This window comes from Vulpes vulpes, chromosome 4 (genome assembly GCF_048418805.1).
Source record: "Vulpes vulpes isolate BD-2025 chromosome 4, VulVul3, whole genome shotgun sequence".
NCBI lineage: Eukaryota > Metazoa > Chordata > Mammalia > Carnivora > Canidae > Vulpes > Vulpes vulpes.
Window position 1 is genome coordinate 99,119,437 of NC_132783.1, and position 17,740 is coordinate 99,137,176.

General features: G+C 36.6%; 1 protein-coding gene across 21 annotated transcripts in view; it reads left to right on the top strand.

Annotated features, from left to right (window-relative positions):
* FBXW11 (F-box and WD repeat domain containing 11) overlaps positions 1 to 17,740 on the top strand; it is a 127,470-nt gene that overhangs the window by 66,494 nt on the left and 43,236 nt on the right. For 11 of the 21 annotated variants that reach the window (XM_026007175.2, XM_026007153.2, XM_026007186.2 and 8 more), the window contains one exon: positions 17,201 to 17,263. The exons of the other annotated variants lie outside the window; for them this stretch is intronic. In XM_026007175.2, the coding sequence (XP_025862960.1) occupies positions 17,201 to 17,263 (63 nt within the window). The remainder of the gene's footprint in view (positions 1 to 17,200; positions 17,264 to 17,740) is intronic. 21 annotated transcript variants of the gene reach the window in all.

A 17,740-nucleotide genomic window follows, 5' to 3' on the forward strand; every position in this document is an offset into this window, starting at 1 on the left:
CCTGGAGGGAGAAGGAACAACCATTCTACTTTCTGTTTCTATGAATTTGAGTACTCCGGATAATTCATGTAAGTGGAATCATAAAGTATTTGTCTTTTTGTGACTGACTTATTTCACTTAGAGTAATGTCCTCAGGGTTCATCTGTATTTTAGCATGTACAAGAATTTCCTTCCTTTTTAGGGCTAAATACTTCATGTTTATATTGTATTTTATTTAGCAGTTGTTCCTTCAATGGACACTGGAGTTGCTTTCACTTTTTGGCTGTTGTGAATAATGCTGCCATATGAGCATGAACATACAAATATCTCCTTGAGATCTTTTAATTCTTTTAGATGTATACCCCAAAGTGGTCTTGCTGATTGATATTGGTAATTCTATTCTTGATTTGTTGAGGAACTAACATTTACTGTTTTTTTTTTTTTTTTAAGATTTTATTTATTATTCATGAGAGACACAGAGAAAGAGAGAGAGAGACAGAGACACAGGCAGAGGGAGAAGCAGGCTCCACGGAGGGAGCCTGAGGTGGGACTTGATCCCAGGTCTCCAGGATCAGGCCCTGGGTTGAAGACAGGCGCCAAACAGCTGAGCCACCCAGGCTGCCCCCATTTAGTTTTTCATAGCAACTATACCATTTTTACATTTCCACCATCAGTGTACAAGGGTTCCACTTAACGTCTTGTTATTTTCTGTTGTTAATAATGATAGTCATTCTGTTAGATGTGAGATGATATCTCATTGGTTTTGATTTTCATTTTCCTAATAATTAGTGATGCTGAGTAAGGCATTAAGTACTAATGGCTTTTTGGCCATTAGTATATCTTCTTGGAGAAGTGTCTGTTAAGGTCCTTTGCCCATTTGAATCAGGTTGTTCAGTCTTTTGTTGTTAAGTTCTAAGAATTTTTTTATACCTGGATTTTATTTTAATCCCTTATCAGATAACATGATTTGCAGATATATTCTCCCATTTTGCAGATTGCCTCTGCACTCTGTTGATTATATTTTTTGATGCACAGGAGTTTTTAATTTTGATGTCTAATTTATCCATTTTTATGTCTGTAGCCTATGCTTTTGGGATTATATCTAAGAGATCATTGCCAAGTTGAGGGTCTTGAAACTTCTCCTTTATGTATTTTTCCTGAGAATTTTCCAGTTTTAGCTCTTGTGTTCAGGTTTTTGATCCATTTTGAGTTTTATGTAAGGTGTAAGGTAAGGGTCCAACTTCATTCTTTTGCATGTGGATATCCATTTTTCTCAGCACCATTTGTGGAGATTGTCCTTTCCCCCCATTGAATGATTTTGGCACTCTTGACTATATGTGAGGGTTTATTTCTGGGCTCTCCATTCCATTGGTCTGTCTGTATGCCAGCATTACATTGTTTTGATTGTTATAGCTATGTGTAGGCAGTGTTAAAATCAGGAAGAGTGAACCTCCAGTATTGTTTTTCAGAATTGCTTTGGCTATTTGGGGGCCCTTGAGATTTCATCTGAATTTTAGGATGGGTTTTTCTATATTTACAAAAAATGCTGTTGGGTTTTTAATAAGCCAATAGTAAAGATGAAAATGGATTCACTGAAAAAACTCAATGAATCTCAAATAAGGCAGAAAAGAATAAAAGGCCAACAAAGAGTAGATGGGACAAATAAAAAAGCAGCAAGACGGTATATTTAAAACAAACATATTAGAAATTAAATATAGGTAGTCAAAATTCTCCAATTAAAAAACAGAGATTATAAAACTGGGTAACTAGATGCTACCTAAAAGAAACCCGCTTCACAAAGACACACTGGTTAAGAGTAAAAGGTCAGAAAAAGATACATACTGTAAATGACTAATTAAAGGAAATATAAAAATCAAAGAAAATTAGTATTAACATTAGGCAAAGTATATTTTAGAGCAAGGCATGTTATCGGGAATCAAGTAAGGTATTTCATAATGATAAAGGGATCAACTTATCAAAAGAATATAACAATCAACCCTAAATGTATATGCCTTGCCTAACAAAGCTTCAAAATACATCTGGGAAAAAAAAATTAGACTTCATTTGCTTGATTCTTTTTTCATGTATTGTTGTAGGGTTTGCAGTTTGTGTCTTTAACTTGTCACAACCTTTTTGCAGTTCGTGAACACAGGATGGCTTCCCATTTATTTGTGGCTTGTTTAATTTCATTCAGCAACATTTTGTACTTCTCAGGTGGTCAGTCATATTTTAAAAAATTAAAAAAAATGGGAAAAATTATTTTATATGTATCCTAATTTTTTACCATTTTTCTCTTCACTTATTTGTACTCCTTTAGCAGATCCTAGTTTACTTCTGATTTTATTTAACTTTTGTCAGAGGAACTTTAACATTTCTTGTAGTTGAGTTCTGAGAACTTGCCAAATGCAGAGTCCTGGGAGCTAAGTGAATGAAATATATCAAGAAGGAGGAAATGCTCAAACTTACTGATAGGTCCAGAAATGTGAGCGATAAGAATTGGCTATTGGAGTTAATAACTTGTAATATGATGTGTGTTTTAATGGAAAAAAAAAGATTAGACAAAGAAAATGAAACTCAGTGCAGATATCCATTGACTAAATGCACATTCTCATGGATCCAGCAATTCTGTTAATGAGGTAATAACTATTTAATGTAGACATGAAGGTTCTTTGCAGCAGTGAGTAAAATAGTAAAAAGTTTAATGTCCATTACTGCCTGTATTGAGTAAGTAAATTATGAGATGAAGCAAATTATCACCATTGAAAATGAAAATGTGGGTCTTCAGTAACATATGCATGACCCATGAAAAAAAAGCAGTGACTCAAGAGCTTGTTTCAAACAATGTTAGTTTATACATGTGTAATTCTCCGTCTGTGTACCACAATGCAAATGATGGTTGTCTTTGGGCAGTACTTTGGTTGATTTTTTTATTTTTTATTATTTTTTAAAGATTTTATTTATTTATTCATGAGAGACCCAGAGAGAGAAAGAGAGAGAGAGAGAGAGAGAGAGAGAGAGAAGCAGAGACACAGGCAGAGGGAGAAGCAGGCTCCATGCAGGAAGCCTGATGCAGGACTCCAGGATCACGCCCTGGGCCGAAGGCAGGTGCTAAACCGCTGAGCCAACCCACGCATCCCCTGATTTTTAATTTTTTTTTTTATTTTTAATTTTTTAATGGGATTTGGATACTTTCTTTTGTGAGGTGCCTGTACAAATGTTCTACCCAATTTTTGATTGGTTGTATGTGTGTGTGTGTTCCTTATTGATTTAAAGTATTTTTTTTCTCCTTAATGTTCCAGACATTTTTTTCTTTTAAATTTCTTTTTAAAAATTGAGAGATATTTTACATATCTTTAAATTCAGCTATTGCAGTAGTATGCAGTTCAGTGTTGCACCATCAATGTAAATCAGTTTTAGAACATTTTAATCACCTTTTCAACCTGTTAATATTGTTTTCAATGAACAGAAACTATTTTAATCTAGTTTATCATGTTTTTCTTTCTGGTTAGTAGTTATGTTTAAGAAAGCTTTGCTTAGGGATCCCTGGGTGGCGCAGCGGTTTGGCGCCTGCCTTTGGCCCAGGATGCGATCCTGGAGACCCGGGATTGAATCCCACGTCAGGCTCCTGGTGCATAGAGCCTGCTTCTCCCTCTGCCTGTGTCTCTGCCTCTCTCTCTCTCTCTCTCTCTATCATAAATAAATAAAAATTAAAAAAAAAAAAGAAAGCTTTGCTTAATTCCAAGATTATGTCCTGTGGTTTCTTCTAAAAGCTTTATTATTTTACCTTTACATTCAGATCTGTAATCTATCTAGAATGGATTTTTTTCCCCCTTTAATTAGAGAGGAGGGCCTTGGTTTTCAGTCAGGTGAAGTTGTAATGTGTGATCTGAGTTTAGATGCTTTTTTTGTTCTGTCGATCAGTTTGTCTCTACATAGCACTTAGTTACTATAGCTATATATTTTGATATCTCACGGTGTAAATTCTCTAGCTTAGTCCTTCCAGATTGCCTTGTGCTTTTATATTTCCACATGAATTTTAAAATCAGCTCAATTTGTTGGGGGGAATGCCTGCTGGGATTTTGACTGGCATTGTGTTGAAGTCATCATCTCTTACGTTTTCACGTTTTTGGTGGTTTTAGTTTTCTCCAGTTTTCTTTAAGCAATATAATCTCTAATTGGTGCTCAGGAAGTGGTAGCTACAATTCTTATAAATGTAATTCATTGTTTTGTAATTTCTTCAGGTAGGTTTTATGTTTGAATCTTAGATTAGTCTGCCAAGTTATACTTAAACACAATAAATTATTGTAATGTAGTATGGTATTTCTCTAGCTTTGGCTGACATCACTGATAAATGCTTTCGTGTGTGTGTGTGTGTGTTTTTTTTTAATGATTAATGGTAGAAGAAAAAAAAGGAAGACCTTTTCTGTTTTATATTTTCCCCCCACTGAACAGTGATATGTTTGTCAGTGCTTTGCACATGTTATTTCTGTTCCTGCAACATAGACAGTGTTATCCCTGCCCTATAAAAGAGGAAACTAAATCTGAGAGAGAAGTCAAGTAATTTACAGGAAGTCAGATAGTTTGTCATTGTCGGAGTGCAGTTTGCAATGGGGCACTGGGTCCCTACAGGCCTGCTCTTTACACTTCAGCTTACTGACTCCCTCTGTGGTGCCGTGACTCAGGGTCTTTTGACCATTCTTCTCCTAGCTTCTTTGAAAGCACCTTCTTTTTCTGTCTTCCTTTAGTGAATATGAAACATTTTACAGTTTTTACTTTTGTAGTTCTCTTTGAAGCATTAATAAGCACCAGGAAGCATTTAAGTGCACATTTTGCCAGTCCCCTATTTGCCTTCTTAGGGGAGACTCCAGCAGACTTTTTTTTTTTTTTTTTTAATTTTTTTTTTTAAATTTTTATTTATTTATGATAGTCACAGAGAGATAGAGAGAGAGGCAGAGACACAGGCAGAGGGAGAAGCAGGCTCCATGCACCGGGAGCCCGACGTGGGATTCGATCCCGGGTCTCCAGGATCGCGCCCTGGGCCAAAGGCAGGCGCCAAACCGCTGCGCCACCCAGGGATCCCTCCAGCAGACTTTTATCTATCTTTCTGTTGGAACTTTTTTTTTTTTTTTAAAGATTTTATTTATTTATTCATGAGAGAGAGAGAGAGAGAGAGAGAGAGGGGGGGGGGGGGCAGAGACACAGGCAGAGGGAGAAGCAGGCTCCATGCAGGGAGCCTGACGTGGGACTTGATCCCGGGTCTCCAGGATCACACACCCTGGCTGCAGGCGGCGCTAAACCACTGCGCCACTGGGGCTGTCCTGTTGGAACTTTTTAAACAGTCAAATAATTAATCATGTGTTCTTCTTTTATCTAGGTAGATGAGTACTTTTAGGGGTGATAAAGATGACTGCCTTTCCAAAAATAGATTTTAGTTTCTTAACCGCATTTTGTGAGCCCCAGAAATTGTTGCATTGGTTTTTTTCCCCCTTACATTTTGAAAACTTGCTCATTGTAGACAATTTGGAAAATATAGGAAAGGAGTAAGCAGAAACAAAATTACTATTTTTGTCATTACAGTTCATAGAAAAAGTATAATAACTTTAAGATTCATGTCAACAAGTTTTTATTATGCTTCTGTATTTCAGTAGTGTGCCATGGATTATCCTAAGTGGTAAGAATACAGAATGAATAACACAGCCAAGCATTTCTGCCCTTTGGGGGGAGTTAAATTTGATTGAAGGGTCCCTTATTAGTACTAGGATTCTCTTTTAAATTTTCTCACTACCTGTCAGGGAGGCCTGTTTCCACTTCAGTTTTCTGGATGAGAAAGCAGGCAGAGAAGTCAGATGACATGCAGCAGGATCTGACTCCTCCCTCAACTTTCAGGAACTAGTTTCTGTTTTCTTAGCCTAGAGCATATGTATCTGGGGTCTTGGGATGGAGTTTTTACTTTTTTTTTTTTTTTTTTTTTTTAAAGAGAGAGAGAGATTGAGAAGGAGCAATGGGAGGGGCAGAGGGAGAAGCAGACTCCCCGCTGAGCAGGGAGCCCAACGTGAGGCTCAGTCCTGGGACTCCCTGATCATGACCTGAGCCAAAGCTTTATTGACTGAGCCACCCATTGCTCCGAGTTTTTACTTTTTTTTTTTAAATTTTATTTATTTATGATAGTCACACACACACAGAGAGAGAGAGAGAGAGAGAGAGGCAGAGACATAGGCAGAGGGAGAAGCAGGCTCCATGTTCCGAGAGCCCAACGTGGGATTCGATCCCAGGTCTCCAGGATCACGCTCTGGGCCAAAGGCAGGCGCTAAACTGCTGCGCCACCCAGGGATCCTGAGTTTTTACTTTTTTAAGTTTAATTTTAAAAATCACTGTTTCTTGCTATTAAAAAGAGATGTGCCTTTTAAGCAAATAGAAAATAAAATATACAGAGATAATATTGTTAGCATTTTGACAGACATTTTCTAAATATTGTTCTAAACAAATAACATTAAATTTTATTCATAAAGATGGAGTGATACAGATATATTTTGAATCCCCCCCCCCTTTTAAATTTAAAATATACGTTAGACCTTCTTTCACGTTATATTCTTCTCAGGTAGTTTTCCCCTAACTTTAGACAGGTGTGTATAACCTTCACAGTTTTTGACATCTTTGTGTATCATTTTTCCTTTTATCTGCTGCACATATTTTAGAAATCTGATTTATTTTAAGAAATTAGAAAAGGGGACTGTATCACTGCATGACTGGAAAACCAATGGCACTTGCTGAGAGGCATATGAAATTCTAGCCAGATACTGTTTGTTACAGTAAACTGAACAGGAGGCCACCTCTTTTTATTAAAAACAGACAATTGAAAGTATTAAAGACATATTAAAATCTCTTTTGATATAATTAGGAGAATCGAAAGAAAACTGAAAAGATGGTAACTTTTGCAGTATGGGATTCGTTGTACTTTAATACCTTAACCAGGAGATTTCAGTGTTTTTTAAGTACTTTCACAGTAAGAAACAAAATTTTCATTTACAATAACAACAAAAAATTTACAGTTAGATCTAGTATATGTGAGCATGTGTTTGTATATGTAATTTATATATATATACACATATATATTATGTATATGTTTTATGTATGTATTTGTATGTTTAGAACATAACATACACTCCTACAATCACCCCCAACGTGTATACTGTATTCCATTGTGAAATATAAGACAGCATGGGGGTGCCTGGGTGGGCTCAGTCAGTTGAGCATCTGACTTTTGATTTTGGCTCAGGTCATGATCTCTCAGGGTCGTGAGATCCAGCCCTGCACTGGGCTCTGTGCTTGACGAGGAGTTTGCTTGAGATTCTTTCCCTCCTCCTCTGTCCCCTCACTCACACTCATGCATTCTCTCTCTCTCTCATAAATTTTCTTTAGGAAAAAAAAGAAATCTAAGACAGCGTGGATTGTAAGATATGCCATTATTTTATGTAGCATTCAGAAAAAATGCTACCATTTTTAATTGTAAGATACCATTGATCGTTAATATCTCAATTTTAGAGATTAAAATGTGAAAAAATATATGTTAGAATTGATGAAATAGGGGATGTGCACTGTTTTTTCCTATTTCATTTAAAAAAAATGCTGGTTATCCATTAAATTGATATTATAAACCATAGTGAGTTGCAAACTGCAATTTGAAAAACATAATCCTGACTCCTCTACTTTCCATAAAGATTAGTATAGATGAATTTTAGATGTAAGTGTAAAAGATAAAAACCTCTAGGCTACTGCATGAGAGAATATCTTTATGACTTTAGGAGAAGAAATGTTTCTTAAGCAGGATGTAGAAATTACAAATTATAATAAAGGAAGCAATACATTATATTTCATTAAAATCAATTACTTCTCTTTATCAAAAGACACCATTAAAAAAAAAAAGAAAAGTTGAGCCCCAGATTAAGAGAAGACCTTTGCAATAAACATGTTTGAAAAAGGATTTTATTCTAGAATATATAAAGAATTTCTAGAAATCGGTAAGGGAAGACTGTCCAACTAAAAAATAGTCAAAAGCTTAAAAAAATTTTTTTTGCGTTTATTTTATGCCATATTTATTTCTGGGCCATCAGTTTTTGTTTCTTTGGTTTCTTCTGGGGTATCTTTTTCTTCTGTACAACCACCTCTTCTTGATTTAGGAACAGTTTGCTTCTTTTCAGTAAAGATCATCTCAATGTGGCAAGGGAAAAAGTTCATGTATGAATTACTCTGACCATGAGCTCTGTAAATTCTATGCTGCATCTTGGAGGCTTTGTTTACCTGGATGTGCTCAAATACATCTAAACCTTTTAATTTAGTATAACTGCCTGCATTTTGAAGCATGTGCAATGAAAATTCAGTACTCTTGGGCCACCAGCCCTGTATCCAGCCCCACTGTTTGGCCTGGGTATACCTACCAACTCTGTGCTACACATTACTTTTAGTGATAGAATGGCACACATTACTTTTGTCAAGTTCATTCTTCTAGTATTTGACGGCTTTTTGGATAAGCATACCCTTGATGGCCTAGGCAGTTTCATAGATGTTTTTAAAGTTAACATGAATATTTGAGTCTCTTGATTTGCACCTCTTGATTTGCATGGCTTTGTGGGATTTTCTGGGTCAGGTAAATAGTGAACCATTTTCACAGATCAGCTTAAGTTGTTACGGAAAGAGCTGGTCCAAAGCTTTTAAATTGTCACTTTATAAAAGAAGATATCCAAATGACTGATACGTTTGTCAAAATGTGTTCAATATCATTAATCACCAGGAAGATGGAGATTAAACCACAGGGAGATACTATTGTACACCCAACAGAATGTTGAAATTAAGCAACAAAAATGAACCTAAAACCAACCAGATGAAAAAAATACACCCCATACCTGGTAAAGATACATACACTGGTCACATACACTGCTGTTGGGAGTGATTATTAGGTAGAATTACTTTGGAAAAGTTGGCAGTGTGTATACTTTATGACCTAGCTATTCACTTCTACTGTAGACCCAATAGAACTATATATTTATGTACACCAACAGAAATGGCAGAATTATTTTAAATGCCAGAAGTAGAAGTTTTCATCAGCATAAAATGAATATATAATTTTTGAAATAACATATAGCAGTGTAACAGAATTAACTGCTGCTGAATTTAAGAATCTCAAATCATAATGGTAAGCAAAAGAAGCCAGACTCCAAGTATATATGATATGAATCTGTTTATTTAAAATTCAAATGTGAATCTATGAATCTATGGTAATATTAAGAAAATAGTAGTTATCTTTCAGCATTAATGACCTGGAAATATATGAAACAAGTATTTGGAGCCTGGTAGTGTTATGTTGGTTTGAGTACTAGTTAAAACTTGAGAATTAAGCCCTTTATTGTATTATATACTTTAGTAGAAATGTTTTTTTAAAAGAACTAAAAATTTCTCCTATCATATATATATATATATATATATATATATATTTTTTTTTTTTTTTTTTAAAGATTTAACTTATCTACTCATGAGAGACACAGAGAGACACACACAGAGAGGCAGAGACAGAGGCAGAGGGAGAAGCAGGCCCCATGCAGGGAGCCCGACGTGGGACTCAGTCCCTGGGCTCTAGGATCACGCCCTGGGCCGAAGGTGGCGCTAAACCCCTGAGCCACCCGGGCTGCCCTCTCCTGTCATATTTTTAAATGACACTCTGTTGTTGGGCATTTACATTGTTTTCTATTTTTCCATGTCCTAAATTGTTGCAGCTACTATTTTATATAGGTCTATAATTTGTTAGGATAAATTGCATAAGTTAAATTATGCCCAGTGCTATCTAGTACTTTTTGAAGTTATATATTGATAAATAGGTTCTAAAAAGTAACAATTTATAATCTTACCATAGAGCCCAATTCCTATACAGTATGTAGAGATAAAAGTTGCTAATTTTGGTAGGTGAAAAATTGCATCTCCTTTTTTATTGTATGTGTTCTTTTTTTGGGCATTTAAATTTCTCATTTAGAAATATCTGTACTTTTTGCTTATTTGCCTATTAAGAAATTAGTTTTGGTTTCCCTGTTTATTAGAAATCTTTATATGGTGTTATTTATCATACATTGTAATATTCCCCCAGTGTATTTGTTTTTATTTATTTTTTATTTATTTATTTATTTATTTTATTTATGATAGTCACACAGAGAGAGAGAGAGAGGCAGAGACACAGGCAGAGGGAGAAGCAGGCTCCATGCACCGGGAGCCCGACGTGGGATTCAATCCTGGGTCTCCAGGATCGCGCCCTGGGCCAAAGGCAGGCGCCAAACCGCTGCGCCACCCAGGGATCCCTGTTTTTAATATTTATTGATTGTGAACATTCATGAGTTTGAATTTTTTTATTTAATCAAATCTACATTTATTTCTATGTGTGGTATCATGTGTAGACAGCCTTTCCCCTGTTCAGTGAATTTTTAAAAACTCCTGTATGCTTGCTTTTAGTAGTTTTATAATTATAGTTTTTCACACTTGTTTCTTTATATCCATAATATAATTGGAATGTAATATGAGGTAGCATTTTAGCTTTTATTTTCAATACTCTTTTTAAAATTATCCCTTTCTCACCAATTCGAAGCTGTAACTGTTGTATACAAATTTGTAAGTATAAGTGAATCTTTTTCTGCACTTTCTATTTTGTTTCATTTATCTTGCTTTGCCAGCACTATCATAACTTTAAAAAAATTTTAAGTATCTAATAGTATATACATTCCTCTCTTTTAAAAAATAGTTGGTGATGAAGAAAGGAAGAAAAATTTTACCCTGTATTAATTCTTCCAGATACTTCAGTATGATCTTGTCATGTGGTGTCAGTAACAACCAAATACCTAGTTAGACATTTGAATGGAACTGCAGGTTAGAGAAACTGAAACAAAACTTACTACATTATAGAAATCAGGTAGCAGTGATTTCAGACAAATCCTCAGTGAATTTACATTTTTAATTTTTTATTTTGTATTGTAGAAAGAAAATATTGTTACTGTAGTTTGGTATTTGTGTGGAGGGACAAGAGGGTTTTTGATTAAGCTTTGTTTAATGGTAGCTGAAACTGTTTTAAAAAGTCTTGTATGTACAAATGGATTCATGGCTTCCCTCTGAATTGTAAGATCAGTATGAGAGAAGGGACTGCTTTTTAATACAAGTTTGTGTCTTCTTTTTTCAAATGATTCTGCCGCTTCAGTGATCTCTTTTCCCAGCAATGTTAATATTTAGGTTTAAGGGGGAAGAATTTTAAGCTAGATTACTGGGGCCTGGGTGGAATTAACAATAGCAACACAAAAGTGTTTGATTTGTTTGTATCAATTATTGTGCCTTTTCTCTTTGGAATTTACAGCAGATAGTAACTGGCAAACTAGATTTTGATATTTCTGCTTGTCCTGATCTTAAATATACAATTATCTTTTCCTAATTTCTAACTGTATTTCATATTTTGTCTGTGGCCCAAGGATGCTGTATCAATTGTGTTGTTTTGTTTGTTTGTTTATTTATTAAAAGAATTTATTTATTCATGAAAATACACAGAGAGAAGAGAGAGAGGGAGAGGGAGAAGCAGGCTCCATGCAGGGAGCCCGACGTGTGACTAGATCCCGGGTTTCCAGGATCATGCCCTGGGCTGAAGGTGGCACTAAACCGCTGAGCCACCGGGGCTGCCCTTGTTTTGTTTTTTTTTTAATGTTACATGGAAAGTCAAATGTGTGTGTGTTTTTTTTTTTTTTTTAATTTGATCTACTTGATCTGTCAAAGACAAAAAAGTGTTCTAAAAATAAGAAGTTGTGGAACGCCTGGGTAGCTCAGCAGTTGAGCATCTGTCTTTGGCTTAGGACGTGATCCCAGGGTTCTGGGATTGAGTCCTGCATTGGGCTCCCTGTGAGGAGCCTGCTTCTCCCTCTGCCTATGTCTCTGCCTCTCATGAATAAATAAATAAAATCTTAAAAAATTTTTTTAAAAAGTTGTAACTTTTTCCCTTGATACATTTTGTGGAATTTTATATTTAGTATATAAAGGTACACATTATCCTCTTCATAAATTATGCCTTTTAGGGATTTAAAAGCTCTTTTGTCACTCAGTGATTTGACTTGAATATTGTTCTCCTGTTCATTAAAGACTCTTGCTTTCCTTTAATTTGAATTTTCCTGTTCTGTTTTTGCTCATTTCTTTTATTTACCCTTTGTGATTTTTGTTATGCTTACCCATGTGGGCAGGGGAATGCCCAGATTCAATTTCATTTTATTAAAAGTTGTTGGTTGCAGCCCATTAAATTAATCTCATAGGCCACAACCAGCAGTTGGAAAACACCTGAGATGTGTTTTTCTGTATGGAAAGTACATTGATTTCTGAGTAGAACAGACCTAGATCTGAGTCCTGCATTTCTCATTTACTGTGTGACTCTTAATGACTTATGTTCCTTGTTTTTTTTTTCTGTAAAATTGCTATATACGTTCATATTTTTTTCTGAAAATTAAAAGACAATATATGAAACAAGCCTAGGTTAGAGACCCAATAAAGTTAGCTAGGAACACTTTACATTATATATCTGTCATTCTTAATGTCTTAAATCCCCAAATTTTAAAACACTAAAGAAAATGGCAGAATGTTCCCATGTTTTCCAGATCCCTTGTAGGGTGTTTTTGTTTCCTCTCAAGAAGAAAGATTCTTTTTGTATGAAAATCTTATATTGTATAAGCATTTCTCATCATGAAACTCATAACGCAGAATTTGCAGCATTTTTAAAGTAGGACATTTATTCCTTTTATGTAACTCTTAAAGTAGAGAATTTTCCAAGTAAAATGTATTCTGGGTTAGCTGGTGGCACCTACTGGCTAAGATATATCACTGCTTAGAGCTTATTGTACCTACATACAGACTCACCTCATATAGTAAGTAGTCTGGGAAAGATGGTGGGGAATAGAATAGGAATATATTGTGTTTATACCAAGGTGGTCATTTCCTTTGTTTCCTAGAAGCATTGGTTTGGTGAAATGGGAAGAGGAAGGATTTAGGCTGTACTATTGCCTTAGTCTGGTGTTTGCCAATATATGCTGAGTTGTTGTTAAAATTAGTATTATTGTAAAAGGGAGAGTCCCACGGCCAACAAACTTGGGAAAGCTAGATTAAATTGTCTTAACCTAGCTGTTAATTATGGGACCTTTCTGAGCCTTTAATATCTTAATGAAGCATATTTTAACCTTGGAGGTGGGGAGGGAGAGAGCCTAGTGGCTTTTGTAGCATATGACATTTGTCAAACTTTATTAGACCCTGGGACCCTTTTTTTGTCTGAGCATCCTTTTTTGTCTGAGCATCGAGATATCACCTAGAAATGACCACTTTGGTAAACACAATATATTCTTCTCCTATTTTGCCACTGCAGTCTTTTAAATACAGAGACATAGGCATGTATACACACTAACTTTTGTATATGACTTCAAGGTATTTGTAGCCCTTATCTACACCAACCAGCCATGGATCTCTAGCAAAGAACTCCTGATTCAGATTTTCCCAAGTATGAATTTAAAGGCAAGTGGGTCTTACCCCAGAATTTAGAAATCTATATATTACATGAATTACTTGGCCATGGTGATCTCAGACACTATTTGAAGAAGTCCCGTCTTGTCACAGGGGCCAAAGGAAAAACATGTGAAGAGAAAGTCTGAGCCTTAGATGGCAATTGATGAAGTACATCTTCCCAAGAAGGCCATACTCTTAGGGCAGTGGCTGTTGAGGAGAGGCGGCAGTATTGCTGCTGGCACCCCCACCCCACCTCTTGCTTCCAGCATCTAGCATATAGAGTGGCCAGGGATGCTGTGAACCATCCTACAATGCACATGACAGTGCCCTCAAAACACAGAATTATCTGACCCAAAATGTCAAAGTCTTAAGGTTGATAAGCCTGAGTATAGTTGCTTCTTCCTAGATTGTGTCTTTCATTGGAAGTAGTATCAGAAGGAAGGCCTGCATTTTTATATACTTGTAATGCTGCTTGGTAGGTGTAAGAAGAGAGATGGTGATGAGAAGGGTAGGAAGTGAATAAGTCAAGTTGATATTTAAGAGAACTTTCCTTTCCCAGAAGTGATGGAGACTTAATGAGGGTTTCAGCTTTCAGATTGGCTTAACTCGTGGTTTCATCTGAGAATGTGGATGTAGGAAAACACCTTCCTTTTCTTTTGGCCAACTCATTGTTTTTTCTTACCTCATCCTTGAACCTGTGGCCTTGTTTTCGTTTTAATCTTTAAAGAATAAAATTGTGGCTCTTATAAGAATTTTCTATTCTTGCCGTCTCTCCTTAACCTCACAGTCTCATGTTGCAGGCTGAGAAAAATGGGGAATAGGAGAGGAATATATTATACTTAGCAAAGTAGGCGTATCCTTGGTCTCTCAGAAATACTTGTCCAGTGAAGTGGGAGGAGGCAGGAATTATGCCATGCTACTGTTCTAGTCCAGTGTTTGCCAATACATGCTGAACTATTATTAAGAAATATAAAAGGGGGATGTCTGTGTCCAACAAACTTGGGAAAACTGGATTAAACTAATTTAGCATGATTTAATTATAGAACATTACAGAGCCTTTAGTATCTTAATGAGATATATTATGACTTTGTGTGTGAGAGTGTGTGTGAGACAAAGAAAGATGGGAGGGAGAGGGGAAAAAAAAGAGAGGGGCGAGGTTAGCAGGAGAGAGAATGCACAGGAGCATAGAACATTTGCCAAACTTAATTAGACCCTAGGACCCTCCTCACTCTGAGCTTCTCTTGTGTCACCTGAAATACTCCTCGGAAATGATCCTCTGATTAGTGTAGCTTGAGAGCAACATTTTCCCTTTGGCATCTCCTAAAGGCTTTATAAGAGAAGTTGAAAAGATATGTATGGTGGGGGAGCTATTCCAGCCACCCCAGAGCTTTATTAAATACAATTTTATTAAATTGTCTATCTTTATTCACTTTTTATCAAGCCTTAAGAGAATAGTTGCTATTTTTTTTTTTTTTTATCAGAGGGGTTGTTTCTTTCTCATCTGTATAAATATCATTTCTCTGTTTTGGAATGAATAGAAGGAGGAATTATATTAAAATGTAAAGATGGTTGTTTTTTGTGGAGTCTGTGGGGTCTTCTCACTTAACTTTATTTCCTCCCTGAATGAGGAAAATATTTAGGTAGCTTAAGTCCGAATAGTTCTGGTGGGTTCAGACTCCTGTATAACAAAAGTTTTTAGTTTAAAACACCATATATGTGCATTCCTTATACATTTCCTGGGGTGCCTGAAGATGAGGGCAGGGACTTCCCATCTTATATACTTCTCATGTTTCCAGTCATGCTCTCCTTCCTGTCACTCTTAGAACCCAGGACATTGTGACCCTGACCCTGCAAATAGGGCTTTGTAACTACCAGTTGGACCCAGATGATGACGTACTGAGTCACTGTTCCCATTTTATTCACTCCCCTGCCAGCTTTATTAATCCCGAGTCCTTCAAGATAGCAATAAAAGGAAAATTACAGGGAGAGAGAAATACTACTTTTGTTTTCCTAGTCTCCATCCTCTTTTTCCTATTCAGGATCATTTATTGCTGTCTCCACTATAAAGCTATTTTGGCCTCTTGGACACATTGCCTTCCTTTCTAGCTTGTGGTTCGCTTTCACGTACAGGGAGCCTGGCCCTCCTACCCTTCTTCCCCACTGCATACCTTGGCGCTGTGGGGCTTAAAATAATTTATTGAGGAACCAGTGGATTTTCTCTATATGCAGCCATCTGAAGCTATTCTGACCAAGTCTTAGGTTGGAAAACTATGAGAAGATAGCACTTGGAGGAAAGTAGCATCTTCAGAGCAGGGCATGAACAGATTTTTTTGAATACTAGTTAAACGCTGTGCACTGTGCTGGGAAGTCTCAGTCCCCACAACACCTTTATATGGTTTGTATTTGTCCATGGGTAAAACAGCTTGCTCAAGATCTCACACACACACACACACACACACACACACACACACACACACACACACACAGAGTGTGACCAGATCAGAATTCCAACTTCTCTCTGGTTTCAAAGCCTTTGACTTTTGTACTATATCATACTTGTATCCCTCATCAGAGCCAGCTATGTGGCCAAGAGAGCACTAGTATTCAGTGGTGTTTCTTCTGTCATTATTCACATTGGGTTTTTCAAACAAATTGTTTAAAATACTGTATGGGTCCAAACATCATACAACTTGAAGAAAATTAAGGAAAAGGGGAAATTTTGAGATAGGCCTATCCTCAAAGGCAATAAACAGAATCTTGTAAACATAACTTAAACAGATCTGTAGGAACCTTTTGAATAATACTATAGAATGTTAGAAGTTTTATACCCTAATCCTAGAATTTTAGTTTTGGGAAGGAATCTTAGAGGGACTCAAATTGTTATTCCTTTCAGAGCACAACTTTCCCACTTTCCCTTCTCATTAAGTTTCCATTTAGCCATTAGGTAGAAGCTTCAAAAGGGAAAATCCAATCATGTATAATCTCCAGTTAATGGGCATCTATTGAGCGACTAGGTCACCAGAAAGAATAATTACACAGTGCCTCTTTGTGCAGTAAACACAAAAATCAAAAGTTGATGTATTCCCAAGGCAAGCCAGATTGTTACTGGCTACCAACATCCTCCTCTTTGGGGGGGGGGGGGGAGTTGGGGCACCCACCGTGCTTCTAAGGGAGATTGTAAAGCCATTCCAGAAAAACAAGGTTATCAAGGGAGGAAAGAGAAAAGCAGAGGGGGCTTCCAGAGCTTTGTCAGTCCTAATTGCTGATGATGGTTGGGATGGATTACTGAATAGCAGACATTCTAGTAAATGTTTTGAGCAATCATCAAGAACTTAGTGGGTTTCTGGGGCTTCTTGCCATAAGTGAGAGAATTAAGTGATGACTGAGGTAGAGGCTTAGCCCCAGTCCTATAATTTAGCCTGTTTTCTAAGCATGTCCAACCTTCATAAATAAAGACTTTATGCTTTTGTCCAGCCACTAACCGTATTGATTTATGAAAGATGAACACAACTCTCTTGACCCAAAATGGCGTGTGTTGGTCACAAGCCAAATAACTCTTGGGTTTGTGTCGGTACATTGTAGTTTGGGATTTCAAAATTATATTTTGGTGTAGTTATTTAGGATTTGCAAAACTCGGCATAATTCAAATAACCTGTTTTTCCCCCCTTAGAACACTTCAGTTATGGAGGATCAAAATGAAGATGAGTCCCCAAAGAAAAATACTCTTTGGCAGGTAGGAATGATAGCAGTTGACTTACTATAGATAAGATGCTCCCTCAGCTTATGTCCTCAGTAAAAAACAAGAGACAAGCATTTTTGTTTTCTTTTGTGCATATTTGCTAGTTTCAGAATTCACCCTAATTTATCTTCTGTTCCTTAGGGAAGTGTCATTACAAATAGTAAAGAATTTTGGTGTTACCACAAAGACTCTGAAGTGTCTGTAGCCTAAAATATTCAGTTTATTGCCACAGTCTAAGGTAAAGGTTGTGTCCTTTTTGTCACCAGAAAAGCACCATGCCATACCAGTGTGTGTGCATTGGTGACTTTGTCTTTCTACCCTCACCTTTCTCCCACATTTCTTGTTAGTTTGCCCTTTCCTTTTAAACTCTGGTTTCTTTTCTCCTGGCTCTGTTTTAGTCTGCCAGTTTTCCTCCCAGTCTTCCAGGGTTTTTTGGCTGGTAGGGAAGTGTGGGCAATGGTATGTAAAGTT